The 24,630-nt window shown below is 37.1% G+C and overlaps 1 protein-coding gene across 1 annotated transcript; it reads left to right on the top strand.

Annotated features, from left to right (window-relative positions):
• Window positions 1–1,368: 1,368 nt before the first annotated feature.
• On the top strand, window positions 1,369–24,348 carry LOC129453427 (calpain-2 catalytic subunit-like). Its single transcript, XM_073862105.1, has 21 exons — window positions 1,369–2,070; window positions 5,151–5,220; window positions 9,240–9,358; window positions 9,489–9,622; window positions 9,848–10,013; window positions 12,930–13,013; window positions 13,102–13,187; window positions 13,259–13,333; window positions 16,406–16,566; window positions 16,962–17,131; window positions 17,322–17,333; window positions 17,485–17,696; window positions 19,949–19,985; window positions 20,282–20,347; window positions 20,442–20,499; window positions 20,567–20,631; window positions 21,029–21,097; window positions 21,476–21,554; window positions 21,656–21,772; window positions 23,848–23,906; window positions 23,990–24,348. Exons 1-21 carry the CDS (start codon window positions 1,834–1,836, stop codon window positions 24,011–24,013), a joined length of 2,100 nt encoding a protein of 699 aa, XP_073718206.1. The 5' UTR covers window positions 1,369–1,833; the 3' UTR covers window positions 24,014–24,348.
• The last annotated feature ends 282 nt before the right edge of the window (window positions 24,349–24,630 follow it).

Here is a 24,630-nt window from a genome sequence, read left to right as displayed (position 1 = left end):
ATGAAAACTGATATATTTGTATTTATTATGAAGGCATCTGGAGCTTGCTCCACCAGAATGTCATTGCACATGTACAGTGAAAATAAAGATCCTATATAATCTATCAAAACAAGTAATTTCTCTATTTAGTCTATATGTATGTATATTGTGTAGGGTATTGCATATTGATCCTATAATTGACATATTTAGACTTTATGATGAAGTGGAACAAATGTTTAGAAAATTAAATGAAAATAAACTCATGAAAATATGTTAAGCATTACATTTACAATACTAAAAAGTAATGTCCACTTACATGTAAACATTCAAAACTTGTTTTGGGTATGTTACAATCGATCATATTAAATGGGAATTTATATCATTACATGCTGTAAAGGAATAAGGTAAAGCAAGCATACGTTATTGTTTAACCAATGAAATTAGCTCTGTTTATAATGTTTTTATCAAATTTGGGGAGGGTTGCCTAAAATTAATTTATGTCATATTATTTTGGATATCTTTTACAATTATAAGAATACGTGTATTGTTAAAACGAAATATAAAATTTTATTTATATTCCAAGATTGCAATAAACTGCTTCAAAATACTTCGATAGGATTAGCGGGTTTCCGTAAGGGGAACCACGCTTTGCCATATATGGGAGTCACGCGGTGACGTATTGGACATGGGCGTGGCATCCGGCGTGACACTTGGATGTGGGCGGGGTTGAATGTCCACCGCAGGCTGCAGCGAGTCATACTTGACGGATTTTCGAAACAGTTATGACGTAATGAAGCCTCGTTTGCTAAAATCACGTGACTTGGCCAGTTTGAACCAATTAATTCGAAACAAAAGATTCGTAAAAGTTTCGAAGCCTCAGAAACAGTGTTTCGAAAGCGACCATCACTAGCTTCACGTAGCAGCATTACATGAAAGATTAAAAATGAGAGTTATTCCATCAAATTCATTTTGAGTCAAACATTAGCATTGTTTTCTTTGTAGTATTCAGGATCCAAAAGTACTGCTTCTTTTTTCTTATTTTGACCCTTTTCCCCAATTTCATTTTTGAGTAAAAAATGCAAAACATTTCAGTCCACACGTACACAGGTATTTTCAAAACCATAGCTTTTTTATGCAGTTTGACTGTTCATCCACATGCAAACGCATAAGAACTTTTATGAAAACCCGGGTAAAGACTTTGTTGTCGTGTAGGCGGTAAAACCAACCCAGTCCCATGGAAATAAGTATAAATAGCATGCAGTGTGAAAAGTCATATGCATATGCACACAAGATTGGAATTTAACGTATAATACGGCTGTCCTTTTACTTTTACTTTCACTTAATACAGCGTATCTTGTTGTGTTATTTTATGTATTAGTTTCTCAATTTTTGTGTTTTTTTTAAACCATTGTCACATGGGTTTGGAGTTAGATTTGGGGTTTTCTTTAGGATGTCATTTAATATATACGTTTCTCCATGTTTTTGTCTATTTTTAAACCATGGTCGCCTAGAGTTGGGGTTAGAATTAGGGTTAGGATGTAATTTTATGTAAAAAAAAAAGTTGTTCTAACCCAAACCCAAGCGACACACGTATAAACTTCCTCCCCCTTCACACCGTCACGTCTTTAAAAACACATTAATGTTGTTATTAATCATTATCATACACATTTAAATACTTTTCAGAATGATGCATTCACAGGTGACCATGACCCCGCCCCTCACACTGTTTCAATGACCAACTTCATCCTTTAAAACCAGCATTATGTGCTCATATAACCACTCACACACTAAACAGGACTCAAGAGCGCACTGTGCTTGTTGATTTTATTCAAACACATTTGATAAATAGGCAGAATGAGCAACATTGCAAAGTTTCTTGCTAAAAGGCAAGATAGAGAAGAAGGTATTGGGACAAACAAGAATGCGATACCATTTAACCAACAGGACTACCAGAGTCTAAAACGTGAATGTTTGGAGAAAAAAACATTGTTCAGGGATCCGACTTTCCCTGCGGTTTCTGAGTCTCTGGGCTACAGTGAACTGGGACCGAATTCCTCCAAGGTCCAAGGAGTGGTGTGGAAAAGACCAAAGGTAATATAAACTTTTAATATGTTTGTGTACATGCTTGGATATACATGTAAATGCAAACACTGCAAAAAAATGATTTTCAGGAAAAAAATTCTTGGTGTTTTTGTCTTGTTTTCAGTAAAAGTGTCTGGACATTTTTAAATTGGGATGCTTTTTCTTGATGAGCAAAGCGACCCAAGAAAATAAGTCTTAATAAGACCAAAAATATCAAATTTAAGTGATTTTGTGCATAAAACCTTGCCAAAAAAAATCAGCAAATGGGGTAAGCAAAATAATCTTGAACATTTTTCTTAAACACTTAATTCAAGAAAAATTTGCTTACTCCATTGACAGATTTTTTGCTTGTTTTATGCACAAAATCACTTAAATTTGATATTTTTGGTCTTAATAAGACTTATTTCGTTGTTTTGCTTATCAAGAAAAGGCATCTTTATTTAAGAATTTTTAGATATTTTTATTGAAAACAAGAAAAAATACTAAGAATTTTTTTCTTGAAAATCATTTTTTGCAGTGAAATTTTTGGAAACTCCTCAAAATAGTCAGAAATTCTTGTTTTGAATTTTCCACACATTACAAAATAAATAAAAAACTACACTGTAAAAAATAGTTTGCTGCCTTAAATTTTTTTGTGGAATCAACTCGGATTTACAAGTTATTTCAACTATTATTTATCTTGACTAGAGATGAGTTGTTATAACTACAGATGAGTTGTTATGACTTATACAATTAAGTTGACTTTTCTCAACTATATTTTATAAGTTATGACAACTCATCTCTGTTGACATGACTTGTAAATCTTAGTTGATTTAACAAAAAGTTTTAAGGCAGCACATTTACACTGCCTTTGAAACTTTCATCTATTATAAAAAAAAATCTGAGGTTCAATTTTCTGTTTTTCGCATCCGTAGCGAGAATTTTGAGACAATTCAGAGCCACCGAACAAGCCAATATCCAGAATGACGTGTGACAAGTTGATCCACTTTGTCTTAACACAAAACACTGTATTAAAAACAAAGTGCAAAATACAAAGAGAACGGAAAGAGAAATTAAAAGACAATAAGTGTAGAACATCTTGGAAAACAGGATGGTACTGATTTCAAAAAAATGATGTACAAAGATTACACTGTATTGTGCTTAAAATAGCTAAACAATAGCTTGTTGCTGATCTCATTCATCCATTCATGGTAAGTTATGAGTATGATAGTTCAGTAAGAAAGAAGAATCCATAACTTTTTCATTTTTGCAGTAACCGAGATGGAGCAACTTACAGTAAACTTAAAGGGACATTCCACTTTTTTTAATCATTTAATTTGATTGGACCATTAGCATCGCGTTAAAAAATGACCAAAGAGTTTCAATATTTTTCCTATTTAAAACTTGACTCTGCTGTAGTTACATCGTGTACTAAGACAGACAGAAAATTCCCCCAGTGGATTGTGCTAAGCTATGCTAAAAGTGCTAGCGCCACACCCGGAAATCAGCTGAATGGATTCCAAAACGGGAAGAATCAAAATGAGCACATTTTCAAAAAAAGTGGAATGTCCCTTTAAAATGAACTATAAAAAGCTACTGAAAAATGAAATAGAGTATGACTATTCCAAACATTTCAATAGATAAAACAACGTTAGTACTTGGCAACGTACACCTATCAAAGTCACATCACCTTCACCTGCCCTACATCAATTCACTCTTTAGCACTCCTAATTAAGGCACGGGGACACGCTCCTTATCTGTTTGGTCTCGTTCATTAATTTGGACTCACAAACCCAATGATATACTGGCCATCTGGACCCCTGTGAGTTTTACGAAATGTGTTGTCATAAAATGGTTTGAGCCTCAATAAGCCAGTGTGCTGCTGTGGTGTTTTACAAGCATGGTGTGATGAGCTGCTCTGAGTGAGAAGTCCAGGGACACTTTTAGTCCCGTCAATCTGCAATTGACCTATGGCTAAGCCACGCCCCCAATCGCAATGAGCCAATCACAGTTGGTATAGCTAAACCAATACACTCAGACATTCTTTGCTTCCACGTCCACTGAAATGCATTGCAGTTAGTCAGTTTTCATTAGTTTTTATATGTTTTTTCTTGTCATTTTGAGTTTAAAATGGTCAAACGGTGTGCATAGGGGTACATGCAACTACGACACTAGGTATCCCAAGAGGCTGGTCGACAGTGTGTATTTTTACCCTTTCCCAAGCCACATTTCAACCGAGAAAAGTGTCTGCTTTATCCAGATTAAGTTATGCAGTAGACCACAACACCAACTAAGCGTGGCCAAGATAAAATCATCAATTGTCTCCTATGACAGTGGTTCTCAAACTGGGGGCCGGGGCCCCCAGGGGGGCCGCGAGATGGTGCCAGGGGGGCCCCAGTTTTATGACATTTTATAAAATAAATTAATTTATCATAAATTCTGTGTAATTAAACCTAACAAAAATAAGGCTACTAACAAACAAGTACTACTTTGTATAATTTAATATGTTTTGTTTAATTAAAATTTTTAAGTTTTAAAACACATTTGTCATAACTTTTCTTTGGGGGGGCCGCGAAGGAAAGCTCCGTACACATGGGGGGCCGCACGTTGAAAAAGTTTGAGAACCACTGTCCTATGAAATGTCTCCTACTGTGACAGCTGCCATAGTGCCTTTCACCGAATGTTGATTGTTTGTCCGAGTGAGTGGAGGGGGCGTGGCTTAGCCATAGGTCAATTAAGGGCTCACTATATTTGTGCATACTGTATATCCTACAGCATAGCCGTGACAGCGTAGATCAAAATCAAAATGCTTCAACAAACCACAAATTATCGATATTCAGATTTAACTTTATTGTCTTATTTATTTGATGGTATTATCTATCCACAAATAATAAACTAACATTAACATGTCGAGATTGCAGTTGGATGTGGAAATTTCATCCCACTACGTCAGATCACAGAAAACATTAATGAATAGGCGATTTTTTTTTAAATATAGAAGTAAAAATGTCATAATAATTTACTTAAATTAATTACATTTAAATCAACTCCCTTTATTCAAGTTATCCATGAAATATGAAACGTTTTTTTTAATCTTCCCTGTTTTAAAGGAGCTGTGTTCAAAACCCCAGTTTATTGTGGATGGTGCCAAGCGGACTGACATCTGCCAAGGGGAATTAGGTAAACTAAAGATACATGTCATGATTTGGGGTGATAACACAACACCATTTTCAGCATACATACGCATATGTATATATATATATATGGGTGATTCTCACGAAAACTTGGTTTTAAAAATGTCAAGCATGAAAATGTAAAAATTGCTTAAATTTACTTTTTTCCCACCAGACATTGAAAAACAAAGTCTGGAGTAAATTGTAACATTAATTTAAAAACTTTTACTTATCATTTAACACTTTTTGTAAGATAATTAAAAAAATGAGTCCTAAAAAATCTCATTACCGCAACAGTCAGAAAACATCAACACTGACATATTTTCAAAATGACATGACAAACCTGAAAGAACATAATTTGGAGATTCTGCACATGCATTTAAAATCAAAGTATTATGCTTCTATTAATAAAATTAACATTTAATCAGCATCTGTTGCGGTAATGATAATCAAAATGTCGTGTAAGCATTCTGACAAGACAATATTTAAAATTAACTGTAAAAAAATGATCTTACCTGGTAGCCATCTTGAAGTAACTGGTCCATGTGCTTGGTCACTCAAAATCAAACTTTATTAAAATTCTGTATGTGTGCTTAAACTGTTCTCAAAAAGTGTTGCGGAGGATGAGAACATCAGGCTTGGCCACATCCTTTTCCTAATTTTTCTGCATTATTATTATTATACATGAATATTCAGTAAATATTTTTTCTGTCATCTAAATTAGTCTAGCAAAACATCCATTTATTTTTTTTCTTAATATTTTTGTGATAATTTGATTAAATTACAACATCACGCATGGTCAAACACAGCCGGACACATTGCGGTAATGAGAATTTCAGCAGAAAATGAGATAAAATTTCCAATTATAAATTCTTATGTTGAAATCACACATTGTGCAAGGTAGAACACAGTATTGTGTTAATTCTGATGCTTTTTAATGTTACTATATTACACATTTTAAAGCTAAAATCATTAGTGCCGTGGTGTTTCAATGGTTTCGTGAGAATCACCCATATATATGTGCGTGCATGCATGCGTGCGTGTTCAACAAATAAAAGTTAAGATAAGATAAGATAAACTTTTATTGTCCCGAAGGAAATTTGTTTTAGACACACAATACAGCTGCTGCACAATAACATAGTACATACAGTCATTTATACAGTGCAAAGAGTATACATTGAACCCCACCCAGTGTTCAACACACCCTTGGTCAACATAACATATGTTGTTACACACACTAGGGGTTGAAGGAAAAAAAAAAAAAAAAAAAAAAAACTATAACTATTTACCACTACCTAACTTATGGTTTAATGCTTTAATGGACAGTGGGACAAAAGAATTTTTAAAGCGGTTAAGCCTACATTGAGGGACTCGGAAGCGTCTTCCCGAGGGAAGAAGTTGGTACTCGGAGTGAAGGACGTGAGTAGGATCTGAAGTAATTTTTTGGGCCTGTCTAGTAATGGTTTCTTCAAAAAGAGCCTGAAGTGTGGGATGCTGCTTGACCCCCATAATTTTCATGGCTCTCTGTATTAACCGTGTAATCTGGGCTTTTAAGTGTACACCAAGGTTTCCCAACCAGGCTGAGATGCCGCATCGTAAAATGCTCTCGATTACAGCATGGTAAAAGAGAAGCAACACTTTCTGATTTACGCCAAAGACTCTCAACCTTCGAAGAAAGTACAGACGCTGTTGGACCCTAATACAAACATTTTCCACCTGAGTATTCCATGTAAGTTTATTGTCAATATGAATGCCCAGATATCTGTAAGAATCCACCTGGGCTATGTTCTGACCGTTAATAACTACTGGTGAGTGGTCTCCGGTGTATTTAGGGTCAAACACCATCTCCACTGTCTTCTTTGTGTTGATACTAAGGAAATGTTTATCACACCACTGGACAAAATTCTGCACCTCATGTTTATATGTAATAACATCTGATGTTCCAGATATGAGGCCTAAAATAGCTGTATCATCAGAAAATTTAATCATGTAATTGTTATTAGTACTGCATGTACATTCATTAGTGTATAATGTGAACAAGACTGGAGAACTAACACACCCCTGTGGGGCACCAGTGCTGATGTTCATAGGTTCAGACAGTGACTTATTCACCCTGACCTGCTGACTACGGTTGGTCAAAAATGAGTGGAACCACTTAATAACAAAGGGATTCACTTCCAGCTGCTGCATTTTTTTCAGAAGAATAAGAGGCTGTAAGGTGTTAAAGGCTGAACTAAAATCGACAAACAACAGCCTGGCATATACCCTAGGACTATCAAGATGTTTAGCCACTAGGTGCACTAAACTGTTGATTGCATCATCAGTGCCTCTGTGGTGTTTATAGGCGAACTGATATGGATCTAACTGTGGGCCTACTTCCAGTTTTAGTTGGCTTATGATAATTTTTTCCATGCACTTCATCACAACAGAAGTCAAGGCAATAGGTCTAAAGTCATTGTTTTCTTGTGGGCAGGATTTTTTAGGAACCGGAGTAATAATTGCCTTCTTCCATATAGTTGGTACAGTGTGAGAGTTTAGGGACCTCTGGAAGATAGGGCTCCAGACTAATGAAAGTTCCTCTGCGCATGTTCTTAATAGACGAGGAGAAATGCCATCTGGACCTGTGGCCTTAGTAACATTAACTTGCTTAAATATCTTGTGAATGGTTTTAGGGTCAATATCCAATGTATAAGCATCATTAATAACGATACTGTCAAGCACCGAATCACAAGTTGTGGGAAAAGACTTAAGATATTGGGGATGTGGCTTAGTGGTTAGCTCAATAACTCAAAGGCTTAAGGTTCAAACAAGGGTTACAACCATCATGTCCTTCAGTAAGCTCATGTTGACACCTAAAGTAAGATTTTTGTAATTACATTTCCAAAAAACACTTGCACAGTGTGATATATTTAATGCAGTTGTGTGCTTACATTAACCCCAAAGTTCCCAAGGATTTGTCTGCCTTGTTTCTGCCTTGCATTGTCTTTTAGTGACTTAAAGAGCACATTTCACAATACTTTTTTAAGATGTAATATAAATCGATGCTGTACCCAGATGTGAAGTTTTCGCTTAAAATATCACATAGATTATTTATTATTACATGTTAAAATTACCACTTTGTAGGTGTGAGTAAAATGTACCGTTTTTGTGTGTGTCCTTTAAAATGCAAATGTGGTTGGATAGTGCAGATTAAGGGGCGTTTTTCGTGTTATTGACAATTATTTGATTTTTTTTGCTGTTATTTTGTGCCTCTGGAGCACGAATTCTATAAATGGTTTTTCGTGTCTGTGCCACGACTTTCTTTATTGTGTCATTTTATATTTTTTCTCATCGTTTTCTCCTATTTTTAAATTATTGTCGCTTGGGGTTAGAGTTAGATTCTGTGTTTGCATTAGGATGTAATGTTATGGATTGGTTTTACATGTTTTTGGTCCGCTTTTAAAACTATTCTTGCCTGGAGTTGGGGTTAGAGTCGGGGTTTGGGTCGCAGAAAGTGATTCTAACCCAAACCCCAAGCGACAACGGTAAAAAAAATTGGAAAAAACTTTGAGAAAACTAAATATAAAATGAAACGATAAAGAAAGTTGTGGCACAGACATGAAAAAACATTTATAGAAATTCGTGCTGGGTGGCACGAAAAAGAAATTAACAGTGGAAAATCGTGTCAAAAACTTCAAAAAATAATCAAAATTTTCTTGACTATAACACAAATTTCCATGAGATTGGGTTGTTAATTACGATGTCATAAAATAATGTTATAAACGTACAGGTAAGAAACATTAGTTAATTAACTCATCCATAAACTTGTACCTGGATGGTGAAAACAACATCTCTCATTGTTCCACTCTCCTTTATAGCGCCATTGCCTTTGCTATTGTGAAATAGTGACCTCTAATGGTAAAGTTCCTACATATTATGCCTTTAAACCCAGGTTGCACCCAGATGACTATTTATTCTGAGTTTGCATAAAAGCATCTGTTTATTAAAGAATTAATAGGAGTCTCATGCCTTATGATCTCTGTGCAGGTGACTGTTGGCTTCTGGCAGCCATTGCGTCTCTGACACTAAATACCAACATTCTGGAACTTGTGGTCCCACCTGATCAGAGCTTCAAGGACGGTTACGCCGGCATCTTTCACTTTCGGGTCAGATTTGTCATGAATATTAATCATTTGCATGGCATCTCGAATTCATTCTGTCAGAAAAACAAAAGGTGGACAGACATTTGTCAAAAAAAAAAACTGACCAATAAAGGGGGTTGCCTTTCTGCTTTAGTTCTGGCAGTATGGTGAATGGGTGGATGTTGTCGTTGATGATCGTCTGCCTACCAGATATGGAGAGCTGCTGTTTGTTCATTCGGCAGAGGGTTCAGAGTTCTGGAGTGCCCTGCTGGAGAAGGCCTATGCAAAGTGAGTACGAGATATAAAAAGGTACAGGTTATGTATTTATTGATAATAATAAAGGACCTAATGCAGAACAACATGATATATAAGACATTCAAAATGATTGTTAAGCCACAGCTAAAATACACAGTCTACATTGCCTGCAAAACATACATGAAATAGAGAATGTTGCATATTTGACTTCTACTAAATAACTGTTACATGTATTAATGTATACATAATATTTTGTAGGCTCAATGGCTCGTATGAAGCTCTGACTGGCGGATTCACCACTGAAGGTTTTGAGGACTTTACGGGAGGTATTGCTGAGAGCTATGAATTGAGTAAAGCCCCTCCATATCTGTTTAAGATCATTCAAAAAGCACTCTGGTTGGGCTCCCTGCTTGGCTGCTCCATTGTAAGTAATCAGACTCTATTTCTACTGAGTTTATGTTATAGACATGTCAATGCAAAGACAACATAACCAACCTATCCTCCAACCCAAACGATTGTTTTGGTGATTTGTCCATTCCCCTAAATATGACCAACAAATGCGTTTACTAAATTAGCGCCTCTACCGGCAGCAGGTGAAGTTTAATATATTAGGGTATTAAATTATATATATCGGGGTATAATTTGCTATGATGAAATGTATTTATATTACACAGTACACTATTCAGGCATTTCGGGCAAATAACAAACCCATTTATTTATTATATGGTGTAAGGACAATTTCCCCGGGAAGCATAGCATGTCAAGATTCAGTATGATGTGGTTTTCAGGGCAGGGTTTAGATTAAGCCAGGACTAGGCCTTAGTTATATTAGGATGTCGATGTAGTTTTTACAAGCAAACCTTACAAAAATATTAAAGGTGTGCATCTTGAGACAAAACAATGTGACTGGTGTATTTTAAGATGTTAGTGCAAGCTCATTTTAGTTAAGAACTAAAACTCAAATAGGCATTTTAGTCTTGAACTAGATTTAAGGCCTGTCTGGGAAACAGCCCCTATGTCTATAGTAGGTGAACCCTCAAAAACTTACTAGGAATACACAATGTATACTACCATACCACAGACAAATACACAGGTGGCATACACTTTTTAAAAGGAAGGAGTTCAAATGTTGAAATATTAATATTTTAAATGAAACAAACATATTTAATAATCTATACTTTACTCATATTATTATATTTAAAAAGTTATTTTAAAGAACTGCAAAAATAATGTGAAATGGCCATAAAAAGCTTGATTAACACTTTTGATCACTTTTGAGTTTTATAAAAAGATAAACTCCCGGTGTTTCATTGCATGAAATTATCTGCCTGATGCATTCAGAGCAACAACTGTACATAAAGCAATGCATCACGCCAGCACCTGACTTTAAAACATATAACGTTAATCAGCAATATATAGATGTGTGCTTTTAATGGTAACTTGACTGACCTGCTCCCTTCTTGGCGAATATTTCTGTAATTTTGCAGCATCCGCTGCTGTCTCTCTGTCTTCTCATTTGCGCTGCATATTTGTTAGATAAAGCCAAAAAGGCTGTGGGTTTCTGCCGTTAGGTCATGTGGTGAAATTTTCGCACCGGGATTGACTGATTCGTAGATTTTAAGAGGTCCGTCATTTATTCATATCATATTATTTCACATGTCAACCTGAGTGCACGGCGGGTCAGAACAGCCGCCAGCCCAAGATGGCCAATCCGCCCTGCACACACCTTTTACTACTGATGTTCGCTCTGCTCGGCCCCCCTGCAGATTGAAAAACGTGCTAAATCCATGCTGACTCAGATCAGGGGAGGAGCCGAAACTTGACGCAGCATGCCGCCTTTTCTAAAGAATTTTTATAGGGGACTGAAGCGATCACAAATTAATGAATCAAAAAAATTTTTAGGGGGGCTGGGCAGAATTTTAAGGGGGCTGAAGCCGCCCTAAAAAGGGCCTAGTGACGGCCCTGATAATCAATCCGATTTGTATTAAAATATAAACGAAACCTTTATTTTTGGATTCAGATAAATGTACATTAATTGCACTGCTGCAGGCTTCACGCACTTTAGCATCCCAAAAGTCCTTGCGAAAGAGCAATCAGACGAATCAGACGACGGATGGGAGGAGTTCACGCTGATGAGCAAATTCTCTTCCTATTTTGGCCTGACGCTCTAACTATTCAGCCCTGTCCCAAATGGCACACTCCAGACTTGTGGACTTTCTCAGAGTCGACACTTTAATGACATCATGTAGTGCAGACTTTAGGGACCCTTGACGCGAGCCCACAAGGGTGCACCACAAGTCCGGAGTGTGCCATTTGGGACAGGGCCTTATATGATGAAAAGACAATAAAGCAGTGGCAGCTGATGACTTCTCTTCTGAGGGGCGCAAATTCAAAATATGTGTTCGGAGTGTCATGTGTGTTGCTCGTCATGTCAAAATATGTGTTTGTTGCGTCATGTGAGCATATGTGCTTCACGTGTTTTGTCAAAATAGGTGCCTGCCGCACATGCTTCAAAACCGTTTATGATAAAAGAGACGCTCACGTTCACAAAACACATGCAAGAAACTTTCTTAACAGTAAACTCTGATTACGCATGAGATTATGCAAGTATCTGGCAAACACGAGCGTCTCTTATCATAAACACGTGTGCAGCGGGCACTTATCTTGACGGGACACGTGATGCACATATGTTCACTTGATGCGCCGAACCCATATTTTGAAGTGACGAACCACACACATGACGGGCTACATACTTATTGTGATGAGCTTCGCATTGTGCGCCCTCGAAGGAGAGGTCACTGGCCGCCACTGCGCAAAAGTGATGACAATTCGCTATAAATATCAAATCCGTGTACTCGTTCAAAGACTGCCACCAGAACCATAGACTGTAAAAAAAGTTGGACGTAGTGTCTGTGACGTCACCCATTGGTTTGTGAAGATCGTTTTTGAAACTTAAAGTAGGTGTTGCCTGTGCGTCACTGCACATCTCTCGTGGATATCCGAAAATGGGTAAAGAGGCGGGACGTGGTTGAAGCTGAGGTGTCTGGTTGCTGAAACCAGGCCCGCCTAGCTTGATTCTAGTGACAGCAGTGGCAGTTCACCCATCACTCAAGTGTAATATAATTTAAACAAATGAGTTACAAAAAAATTCACCCCCCCCCTCACAGTTGTCATGTAGGCCAAATTTGTAAGCATATTATTTTCTACTGTAAAGTTGGCCATTTTAACATGATGGCGGTATTTGAGAAATGACTTCCTTTTGGAGCCTCTAGCGGCTAGTCGATGAATTGCAGTTTAAGTCACTTCCGTATTGGCTAGTATTATCTGACCTGTTTACTAGAATGCAAATGCAAATGAGTTGGAGGAAGAGACTAGCCTGAAGCTGGTGAAAAGACACGCATACTCCCTTACTGGCGCAGAGGAGGTAAGAAACTGTTTGTAAAATATACAAAAATGTTGAAATATAAGCATAAAGGGGAAAGAGTCCTGTTGATTTTCCTCTCAAAATTCAGGTTCACTACATTGGGCGCCCGGTGCAGCTGGTTCGTATCAGGAACCCGTGGGGTGAGGTGGAGTGGACAGGCCGGTGGAGTGATAAGTGAGTTTATTCTCGATTGCGAGTTGTGTAATCTTACCTGAGAGCTTTGTAAAAAAAAAAAGTTTCTTCAGGTCCAACGAATGGAATAATGTCCCACCAAAGGAGAAAGCTAAACTGAACTATTCAGCTGAGGATGGAGAATTCTGGTAAGAAACTTAAGATCAGGCCGTTTAAGTAAATTAAAGAATTGGCGAGATTATTCATTCACATGTTTGAAACAAAAAGTGCAAATTCAGTACAGCTTTTTGTGGGATTTTGTCCTTTAAAGGGACACTTCACTTTTTTTAAATATGCTAAATGTCCTGATCCCCAAAGTTAAACATTTGATTTTTACCATTTTGGAATCCATTCAGCTGATCTTCGGGTCTGGTGTAGGGCTGCACGCAGGGCCGGCGCCACGAGGGGGCGTAAGGGGGCGTCGCCCCCTCATCGGCACTCTCTCGCCCCCTCAGAACACCATTAATGTTGAATGGGATTTTAATGATAATATTTTATTGAAAAATCACATTTGCCTTGTGTATTGTCTTCCTAAAGTGAATTTTACGGTCTAATTATTTAACAAAACAAAAAAATGAAGTGTGCATGTATTCTACCGTGACATTAATAAACACACGCCCACTCCATGGCTTGTTACACTTCAAGCGGCGCCACTAGAACTGTGAGGCGATGACGTCAAAGCACCGCGAGAGCGAGACGAAATTACACTTTGCATGATGTCTCGAATCGTTCTCGTGGTACTTTGACGTCATCCGGCTGTCGGTTCTTGCAGCGCCGCATGGAGTTGAACAACCCTATTGTGTTTAAGGCTTGACGCACGTCGACAATGAGCCCGCGTTCTCAGTCTCAGCGGTAAATCAAGATGTCGAAGTGCGAAAGTATATCAAAAGTTACAGAAAGGAGTGGGAGAGTGACCCGGGCCTGCCCTGTAGCAATGGATATGTAAAATAGCGCTGCAAAATCTGAAAACCGGACTCCGGATTACCACACATCATTTAATGCCGTGGCGTGGATTATTATCGGAGCATTTCAGGTGCACAGGACCTAATGTTCGGCTGTCATGTCAATTCTGGCACCATGAACTTCAGCCAGACTGTACATAGTTTCGAAAAGTTCAGATGTTTATGTTCTTCAGCATCCTTGCAAGTTAAAGTACAACCTATTATTGTTCTGCATTTAACGTTAAAGGTAAGCATACTATCTCTCTCTCTCACACACCTGTTTATCAGAAGTAAAATACGTGTATTATTATTAATATTAATAGATAAAAAACAGACATTGAATTTATAATTAACGAATAGGTATTTGAATTAGCCTATCCTAAAGCATAGCTAAATGTGTAAACGAGTTATTGTCATTTTGCTATTGTGGTTCTCTATCTGCTGGTGTTTAATCTCTAGCTTATGGTGCATTACTTGTGGCAGTTAAAATAACTACGTTAAATGATCAAATTGAACCAAAATTTTGATAAAATGTTGCGTTTGGACCGTTTTTGCGCTAGAAACCATTTGCAAACACTGTCCCCCACCATTACGTAAAAATTATTTGCACTACGGACTACGTCTGGGTCTGAACTTCAAATGAGCAGTGTTGTGCTGTTAAGTAACGTTATGTATGCTTTTTTGTTGTTGTATGTAGTAAAAGTGTTCAGATCATGTACGTTGCTCACTATAGCTGTAGTTTTTGTGGTTGTATTACAGAGGTGTTTGTTTATAACACCTTAAAGCTTAAGGGACGTACCAAAGCTATATGTATTTTCTAGCTTGGGGAATTAAATGCATTTTGTGTGATCGCCCCCTCTGGTATTTAAGACGCCCCCTCATCAGCGCTCGGCTGGCGCCGGCACTGGCTGCACGATGTGAGGAAAAGTTGCGATGTGCGGTGACATTGTTTAATGTTGCGATGACGATGTAAGTTGCAATAAATTTTTTTTATTTTTTCGTGTTTTAAGGGGCCATTCACATGTCGCGCCTAAACGCGTGGAAAACGCTAGACACGTAGGTTATTGTCACATGACCTGCACGCTGTGCTTGTGTCATTCTGAAAAGTTAAAATGTTTTTGAAAAGCCTGAAAAAAACACGCGTGTCACACCGCGGGGCTTATAGAGCGCACATACTGTGCGCCTACATTGAGCTGTGAATCACCGCTTCCACAGTACCTGTGTTTGCAGCGTCATCTCTCCTAAATCCAAAATAATGCCATGATATAGCTGAAGTGCTGTTCCTTTTCACCACAAGGTCTTCGTCTGACAACACATTTTCCTCACTCTTCTATCCTTCCTCCGCCATCGTTTTTACTAACATGCACAGCGTCGCAACTGACACCTCACAAATCAATCTGAGCATAGCTGACTTGGGGGTTCCCCTGATTGGCCTAATATCATGAACGTATAGTACCATATAGTATGGTAGTAGGCGATTTCGGACGCAGCACATGTCTTCAGGACTAAACGTGATAGGTCAAACGTTTATTACATGCGCTTACCGTTTTCCCTTTATTCATCGCGTCAAGGCTGTCTGTTGCGATGTGTTCATCACGTGAGTTCATATCGCAATGACGATGAAAATTCGATGTATCGTTCAGCCCTAGTCTGGCGGTACCACTTTTAGCATAGCTTAGCATAATCCATTAACTCTGATTAGACCATTAGCATCACTCTCAAAAAATGAATAAAGAGTTTCAATATTTTTCCTATTTAAAACTTGACTCTTCAGTAGTTACATCGTGTGCTAACATTGACAGAAAATTAAAAGTTGTGATTTTCTAGGCAGATATTGCTAGGAACTATACTCTAATTCTGGCGTAATAATCAAGGACTTTGCTGCTGAAACATGACTGGAGGAGGCGCAATGATATTACACAGTGCCTGAAAGTAACTTTCAATGGCAGGGGACTATTTTCGGGCACTGGTTAATTTTTAAATAGGAAAAATATCAAAACTCTTTGCTTAATTTTTAAGCGCGATGCTAAATGGTCTAATCAAATTCAATGGATTGTGCTAAGCTATGCTAAAAGTGCTAGCGCCAGACCCGAAGATCAGCTGAATGGATTGCAAACTGTAAAAATGTTTTACTCTAGGGGAGCTGGAAAATGAGTATATTTTAAAAAAAAAGTGGAGTGATAAACCAAACCTTTGACAAATGTAACTTTTTGAAGATGTACATATTTAATATTTAGTTAATCTTATAGACATATTTCCTGCTCTTTTTCTTCATCTCAGGATGGCATATTCAGACTTTGTGCAGAATTTCTCAAGGCTGGAGATTTGTAATCTAACTCCAGACACTTTGACAAGTGACGAGGTGGGTCGCTGGAGCTACTGCCAGTTTGACGGCAACTGGAGAGTGGGGTCCACCGCAGGAGGCTGCAGTAACAATACAGGTATCTTAAACCAATCACAAGATACTTTAGAGGTAATCACAAGATTAACAAAGTTTTCCTTTGTGTCTTTTTTATACTTTCATTGTCCATGTGACTCTTAGTTTGCCTGGACAGGCAATGAGCTAGGTTTATTACTACAAGTGACCATGGACTATTAAGTGGCAAATTTTGTAAACCTTGTTGGAGAAGAATTATGCGCAAGCAGATTTTCACGATAATGACATAATTTTCAAAAATTTGCCTTGGGAAACCAATCCGTTTACCAGTGCATTTACAGGACCACAAAACACTGTTGTTGTGCAAGCGAGCAGCCAAAATGCATAAAAAGTTCTTCTTTTTGGTTAAAAATGTTGTTGTGTAAACAGCCCCTAAGTCTTTTCACTTTCTCTCTCCAGATACGTTCTGCTCAAACCCTCAGTTTGTGATCAAGCTTGAAGATGTTGATGATGACCCTTATGATGGAGAAGATGGTTGCACTTTGCTAGTGGGATTGATGCAGAAAGATAGGCGTAAATATAAACGCTATGGAAGGGACCTGAATTGGATTGGATTTGCCATCTATGAGGTAACACACACGGCAATACAGATATTAACACTGACACAAGTCTTACTGACAACATTACAGTCATCATTACCTCCAACATTACAGCTAAAATTACCACCAGCAGCATCTTAAACCTTTGGTGTAATTCTACAACTGAATTCTTTGCTACCAATATTAGAAAAGTAATTATTCTTTCGTATGTGTGTTTCAGGTTCCAGATGTGGTGTGTATATGCTCTTTTGTTTTTTTGTAGATTGTTTTGTAACGTAATAGACTTTTTAAAAACTTTTCTTTTAAAGTTTGTTGATGTTAACCATCTTGATGTCTTCATCTCACATGTATGTGGGTGTTTGTTGCTATGAATGTTTTTCCAGTACAAGGGTCGCAGTAATGTTCATCTTGGCCCGGATGTGCTGCTGCAAAAAGAAATGGTTGCGGGGATCAAGTCTTTCGCCAGCATGCGAGAGATAAGCGAGCGCTATAAGTTGCCTCCTGGAGAATATGTCATCATTCCCTCCACTTATGAGCCCAATCTTCAGGGAAGTTTCATACTGCGTGTGTTTACAGAGAAAGAAGCGGCCGTCAGGTTTGTCTAAAATATGTTTATGATACTATGATACTGCCAAGTGCTTGTTTTAATAGGTGTGTATTTGTGTACTTGTATTGCTATCTTTAAAAAAACTATTGTATTGTAAGACCATCTGAGTTAGGATTAAAAGAGTAAAGTGAGGACATGTTGGTCAGCGCTCACTTTCTGGCTCCCCTTTAAAGGGCTGTTAGAGGGTTAAGATTTGGGTTTAGGGATTGAATTGGGTTAAGGTTGGTGTCATGGTTGTCGTAATCATTATACACTTACCTAAAAGATTATTAGGAACACCTTATTAATTTCTCATTAAAGCAATTATCTAAACAACCAATAACATGGCAGTTGCTTCAATGCATTTAGGGGTGTGGTCCTGGTCAAGACAATCTCCTGAACTCCAAACTGAATGTCAGAATAGGAAAGAAAGGTGATTTAAGCAATTTTGAGCGTGGCATGGTTGTTGATGCCAGACGGGTCGGTCTGAGTATTTCACAATCTGCTCAGTTACTGGGTTTTTCACGTACAACAACCATTTCTAGGGTTTACAAAGAATGGTGTGAAAAGGGAGAAACATCCAGTATGCGGCGGTCCTGTGGGTGAAAATGCCTTGTTGATGCTAGAGGTCAGAGGAGAATGAGCCGACTGATTCAAGCTGATAGAAAAGCAACTTTGACTGAAATAACCACTCGTTACAACCGAGGTATGCAGCAAAGCATTTGTGAAGCCACAACACGCACAACCTTGAGGCGGATGGGCTACAACGCAGAAGACCCCACCAGGTAACACTCATCTCCACTACAAATAGGAAAAAGAGGCTACAATTTGCACAAGCTCACAAAAATTGGACAGTTGAAGACTGGAAAAATGTTGCCTGGTGTGATGATTCTCGATTTCTGTTAAGATATTCAGACGGTAGAGTCAGAATTTGGCGTAAACAGGATGAGAACATGGATCCATTATGCCTTGTTACCACTGTGCAGGCTGGTGTAATGGTGTGGGGGATGTTTTCTTGGCACACTTTAGGCCCCCTAATGCCAGTTGGGCATCGTTTAAATGCCACGGCCTACCTGAGCATTGTTTCTGACGATGTCCATTCCTTTATGACCATCCTCTGATGTCTAGTTCCAGCAGGATAATGCACCATGTCACAAAGCTTGAATCATTTCAAATTGGTTTCTTGAACATGACAATGAGTTCACTGTACTAAAATGGCCCCCACAGTCACCAGATCTCAACCCAATAGAGCATCTTTTGGATGTGGTGGAACGGGAGTTTCGTGCCCTGGATGTGCATCCCACAAATCTCCATCAACTGCAAGATGCTATCTTATCAATAAGGGCCAACATTTCTAAAGAATGCTTTCAGCACCTTGTTGAATCAATGCCATGTAGAATTAAGGCAGTTCTGAAGGTGAAAGGGGGTCAAACACAGTATTAGTATGGTGTTCCTAATAATCCTTTAGGTGATTGTATGTGGGAGGGACAAGACCCACCCACTTTCAAGACCAGTGATATTGGACCCACTCACTTTTTCTTTAATTTCGTGCATATGCCTGTTTACTTGTCAAAGCACCATCAGTCAAATGCATTCCAATTGGGGAAAGCCCTAACAAGTTAAACTTCCATGCCTTGACTTTCACGCTGCTGCTTCCTCAAATCCATTAGACTTGGCTCATTTAGAGTCCATATCATTTAAACTTACTGTAATTTCGTGCTTTCGCCAACTGCACTCAAGGCCCCGACTGAAGGTAGTGTTTAATTTAAAGGCCTCAGAATACAAGTAAATGGCATCTACACCAGTAAATGTTTTGGACCCACCCACATTTTTTTGCTTCTCTCACACAACCATGGTTGGGGTTAGGGTAAAGATTAGGTATTTAGTTATGATGATCGGGGTTAGGGGGTAGGGATTACATTACGTCTATGAGTGTCCTTATAAAGACAGCTTTAGAAATGCGTGTGTGTGCGTGTGTGCGTGCGTGCGTGCGTGCGTGCGTGCGTGTGTCTGTGTGTGTGTGTTGAGGAAAAAATCAATGAAAAATGAAAATTCAAGATTTATGGTATGACTTTCTTCCAAACAAATAATTTTATATCAAGCTGCTGTCATGTTATCATCTTATATGGTACTTAAGCTCTAAAAATCACATCTATTCATCACAAAATTAATTCAAATTATGTTTTCTGACAAAAATACATATATTAACCCCATGGAGTCATTGTTCACAATGGATATATTTCTGTCTCTTTTTCGTGCAGCCCAATGGATGTAAATATCACTGCAAATATTACAAAGGTAAAATACTCCATTACAAATAATTTGTATTGTATGTTTTGTTGTCCGATATTAGGAAAATACATGAGCAACTGACATGAATTTTTTCTCTAGTTTGACAAGATATAATTCATCTACCACAAGCTGTTCAGTTCGGTTCTGTACACAGCTGTACAAATTACTAAAGTGTGTGTGTACAAAACAGGATTAGGCTAAGTATTAAAAGGTTTAGAGACCACCGAGTTTAGCTGCTGTGTGTAAATGTTATAGAAAATATATTTTATTTATGTTATATATAATATTTTTATTTTTCTCAGGATTACATATCTGAGAGTGATGTGGACCCAAGGTATAAACAACTTTTTATGAAGTTTGCTGGAAATGTGAGTTAAATGACTAGTTGTATTTTGTTTTTGCATTATTGTTTTATAATTGATCACAGTAATGTTGAGGTGTAATTTTGTCTTTTCTTTTCAGGACTCACAGTTGTCTGTGGTGGAGCTTCAGCAGATGCTAAACAACTTTGTGTCTAAAAGTAAGAAAATTCACATTTCTGACTGTTGGTTATTCTCACAGTAACATTTTATATTGTTTTTACACAGGAACTGATATAAAGACTAATGGATTCAGTATGGAAACATGTCGTCACATTATCAGCCTGCTAGATGTATCCTTTCCTCATTGGATCATATGAACAATTAATGCATGGATTACTGGATTATACACAGCAAAAAATGATTTTCAAGAAAAAAAATTATTTTACAAGTATTTTTGTCTTGTTTTCAGTAAAAATATAAAAAAACTTAAATTATTAAAAACAAATCTTGAACATTTTTCTTAAACACTAAATTAAAAAAAAAATAAAGAAAAATTTACTTACCCCGTTGGCAGATTTTTTTTTTTTTTTTGCTTATTTTATGCACAAAATTACTTACATTTAATATTTTTGGTCTAAAACTATAGACTTATTTTCTTGGGTCGTTTTGCTCTAGAAAAATCAAGAATTTTTTTTATTAATCACATGACTATCATAACCCCATCATGACCCTTGACTCTCAGTTCAGAAAAATGGCAGTGGCAAACTTGGCCTAGTGGATTTTCAAACACTGTGGATAAAGATCCAGAGATATATGGTATAAGCAGCTTTTACTCTAGTAAATAACCAAAATCTGCATGCACAGGGTTAAAAACTCAAAAGAGAAGTGTCAACTGTATTAACAGTACAATACACAAAAAAAGTATTCATTCAATTTACAAAATTTTTGAAGGTAAGTGGTTGCGGCCAATTTATTTAAGCTACATTTAAAAAAATAAAAATAAGTAAATGTAGCTTAAATAAATTGATTGCAATAACTTACCTTAGAAAAGATTGGTAAATTGAATGAATCATTTTTCAGGGTAAAAAAATAAGTGTTGCCATAAAGCAACAATTGTATCTGCACAAAAATCTGATCAATCCTTCATTGTGTTTAGTGATGTAAATACTAAAAATTATTTTCTGTCCTCACCAGGATATTTTTAAGAACCGCGACACAGACAAGTCAGGCACTATGAGTTCCAATGAGATGAGAGATGCACTAGAAATAGCAGGTAATTATCATTTACATAGTTTTACTTTGTATATGTTAGGACAGACAGATCTTTTCTCCTTAATGTATTATGAAAATGTGAATCTGTGTTTTTTTCCAAAGGGTTCCAGGTGAACGGTGAAATTCTTCAGGTGATAGTCTCACGTTATGCCGACCAGCAGTATGCCATTGACTTTGATAACTTTGTGAGCTGCCTGATCCGTTTGGAGATGCTCTTCGGTAAGTTCTGATGTGGATGATTTTTCTGTCCCATTACTAACTATCAGATCTGCACTGTAAAAAATCCAATTAATGAAATGTTGGACGGGCAAAAATATATAAGTTAAACCAATTTTTTTGTTTGAGCTAGTTGAGAAGACATATTATTTTTAATCTAGATAAATCTGTGTTTAAAACATTAAATTAATGGTTATTTTCAAATTCAGTCAACATTCAGAGTGGCTAGTGTTGACTGAACTAATTAAGACAAATCTGGTCAATATGTGGACTTATGACAGCTATGTTTCCTGACAACAACATGCTCATAATATTACTGTTATTTGGTCACAAAATGTAATTGTAAGAGTTGTTCAGGCGTGAATGTATGTGCTTTAAGTTTAAATATGCGGTCCGTTAATAAAGATAGCGTCTATTTAAAAATGTGCTCGGACACTTTCGGACGGAGATGAGCTCCAGAAGAGCTCCAGAATATCACCGTCGCTCAAGCACTCACACCCCGCCCAGCGCAGCCTCTCCTCGGCAAGCCCATCAGAAATCGACTGCTTGCTCTGATATCTGTGGCGTTTAACGTGATTTAATTCATTTTAATTTCTCATACTTAATAATGAAAGGGTTATGTTTAAAATCATATTTTAGGATTGCACTTAATTGATATCGCTGTTGAGTGATGTTTCATATCTTTTACATTTGTTATAACCGGACTGCATGCGAATTTGAACTTCAGAGCTGAAGGAGCGGGTGGAGAAATAGTCCCAATGTCATAACAATCTTAAATAAAACTTCTAAATGTACCCGTGTGTGGACCCGTGTGCGCGCGCGCGCGTGCGCGCGACCCGCTCGCGCGCGTGTGTGTATGTACAGTATGTGCGTGTGTTTTAAATTTAAAATGTCTTAACTCGGAAGGATCTGAATCACAGGTCATTTCATCTGAGATCAATCCGCACCTAACAGCTGGCATCACTCACTGTTTCCCACAACGACACAAGTCATCAGCCGTTTCCTCAAGTTCACGTCAGGTAAGTGTTTTTAAATACATGTTAATTTTAGACTATATTAATTGGCAAAGACGCAAATACTCGACGTTTTTGTAAAGATATAAGTTATATAAAGATGTGTTATGTTATTTGTCCGAGTTAAAGTGGAGCTATTTTAGTTTAAGATTACCGGACAGGGTTTACTCCGTCTTAATTATAATTGTTACATTTTTACAAACAACTCGTATAAAATACTATACTGGCGTGCATTTTGAGACAAAACAATAGCACTAATATGTTAAGAGATGTCAGTATTTTAGTCAGTGATAAGCCCTGTCCGAGAAAACCGCCCAATAGTGTTTAATTCAATTACGTGTGATGTCTGAGGGAAATTTGGCAATTTTAGGGTATAACGTTAAAGTCTTTCACCGTCAAAGTTTATTATATTAAACATGTATTTATGTATGTGTGTGTTTATTTATATTTCTCTGTTTATCAAACCAGAGCGGTGATGGTGTGAACCAGAGGGATACATGGCGAAAGAAGTTCTGCTAAATGGCCCTGCAGATGTTCTGACTTTGAGTGCTTTTTGGACTGTTTAATGCCTTCTATTTAGAAAAGACTTAATTCTGTATGTTCAGTCTGTATGATAAGTGAATAAAGTTTTTGTTTTTATGTGACTGAAGTTAATTATTTTGTTAACAACACCACCATAAATTTCATAAATCATTTTAAAAAATGTATTATAAATTTCCAAATAATAAATATTAATTGAAGTAACACATAAAACATTGAGTAAATACTTAAATTTTAATTGACAGAGTCTTTGCTGTAAATTCAACTGATTAAAACATTTTAGTTGAATGAACTATAAAGCTAGTTGAGCAAACATACTTTTTTATATTTGATTCAAGTTTGGGCCAACTAAAAAACATCAATCCAGGTAACACTTTGCAGTCAGAAATTGAGTGAACGTAAAATTTCTGTGGAACTAGTTACTAAAAAATAATTCATTGAGCCAACAATTTATTTTTTACAGTGTGGTTTATTCTGTCAAATTAACAAATATGGTTTGTTTACTTTATTTTTTTATCTACACAGAAATATTTGAATTGTTCAATAAGAAGAATACTGGGGAAATCAAGCTGGATATCCATCAGGTGAAGTGCAATGTTAATTCACATTATAAACTGTGATGGTTTTGTATATTATACAGTTTTGTTATTGTGTCTTTGTTTTGTAGTGGCTTTGCTTGGCCCTCAATTAAAATCCACAAATTTCCTGCAAAAGCAAGATTGGGAATTCCAAGGAGAAGGATGGGTTGGCTAATAGAGTAAAATAAACCTAAGTGTATCATCTAAATTCAAATTGTCTTTGAAATGCAATTTGTTTATGGTAAAGGATTAAAAAAAATCAATTGTTTATTGTCTGAGAGGTAAACTCAAGAGTACAAGCATACATTTGTGTTGCATATCATTGATCATTTATTATTACAATATTTCATTTATTATAAACTTTATCAGGGCCGGCCCGAGGCATAAGCGAACTAAGCGGCTGCTTGGGGCCCCGAATCGTTTTTACAATTAAATAACTTAAACAAGTAATATACGAATGAATAAATAAATAATTCAAGACAAGAAAATTCTGATTTCTCTGATTGGTGGGAGGGGGCCCCCCAAACAAATTCTGCTTAGGGCCCCCAAGAGACTCGGGCCGGCACTGAACTTTATTTTCTTACTCATATTTGTATTGGTAACACTTGGCATAAGGGTTGTATTTGTTAACATTAGTAAATGCATTAGCTAACGTGAACTAACAGTAAACAATATAGTTTTTCGGCACGTAATAATCTTTTTAATGTTGTTCATGCACACTGTATGCAAA

Source organism: Misgurnus anguillicaudatus, chromosome 23 (assembly GCF_027580225.2).
Source record: "Misgurnus anguillicaudatus chromosome 23, ASM2758022v2, whole genome shotgun sequence".
Lineage (NCBI taxonomy): Eukaryota > Metazoa > Chordata > Actinopteri > Cypriniformes > Cobitidae > Misgurnus > Misgurnus anguillicaudatus.
This window is presented reverse-complemented; position numbering and strand designations above follow the sequence as displayed.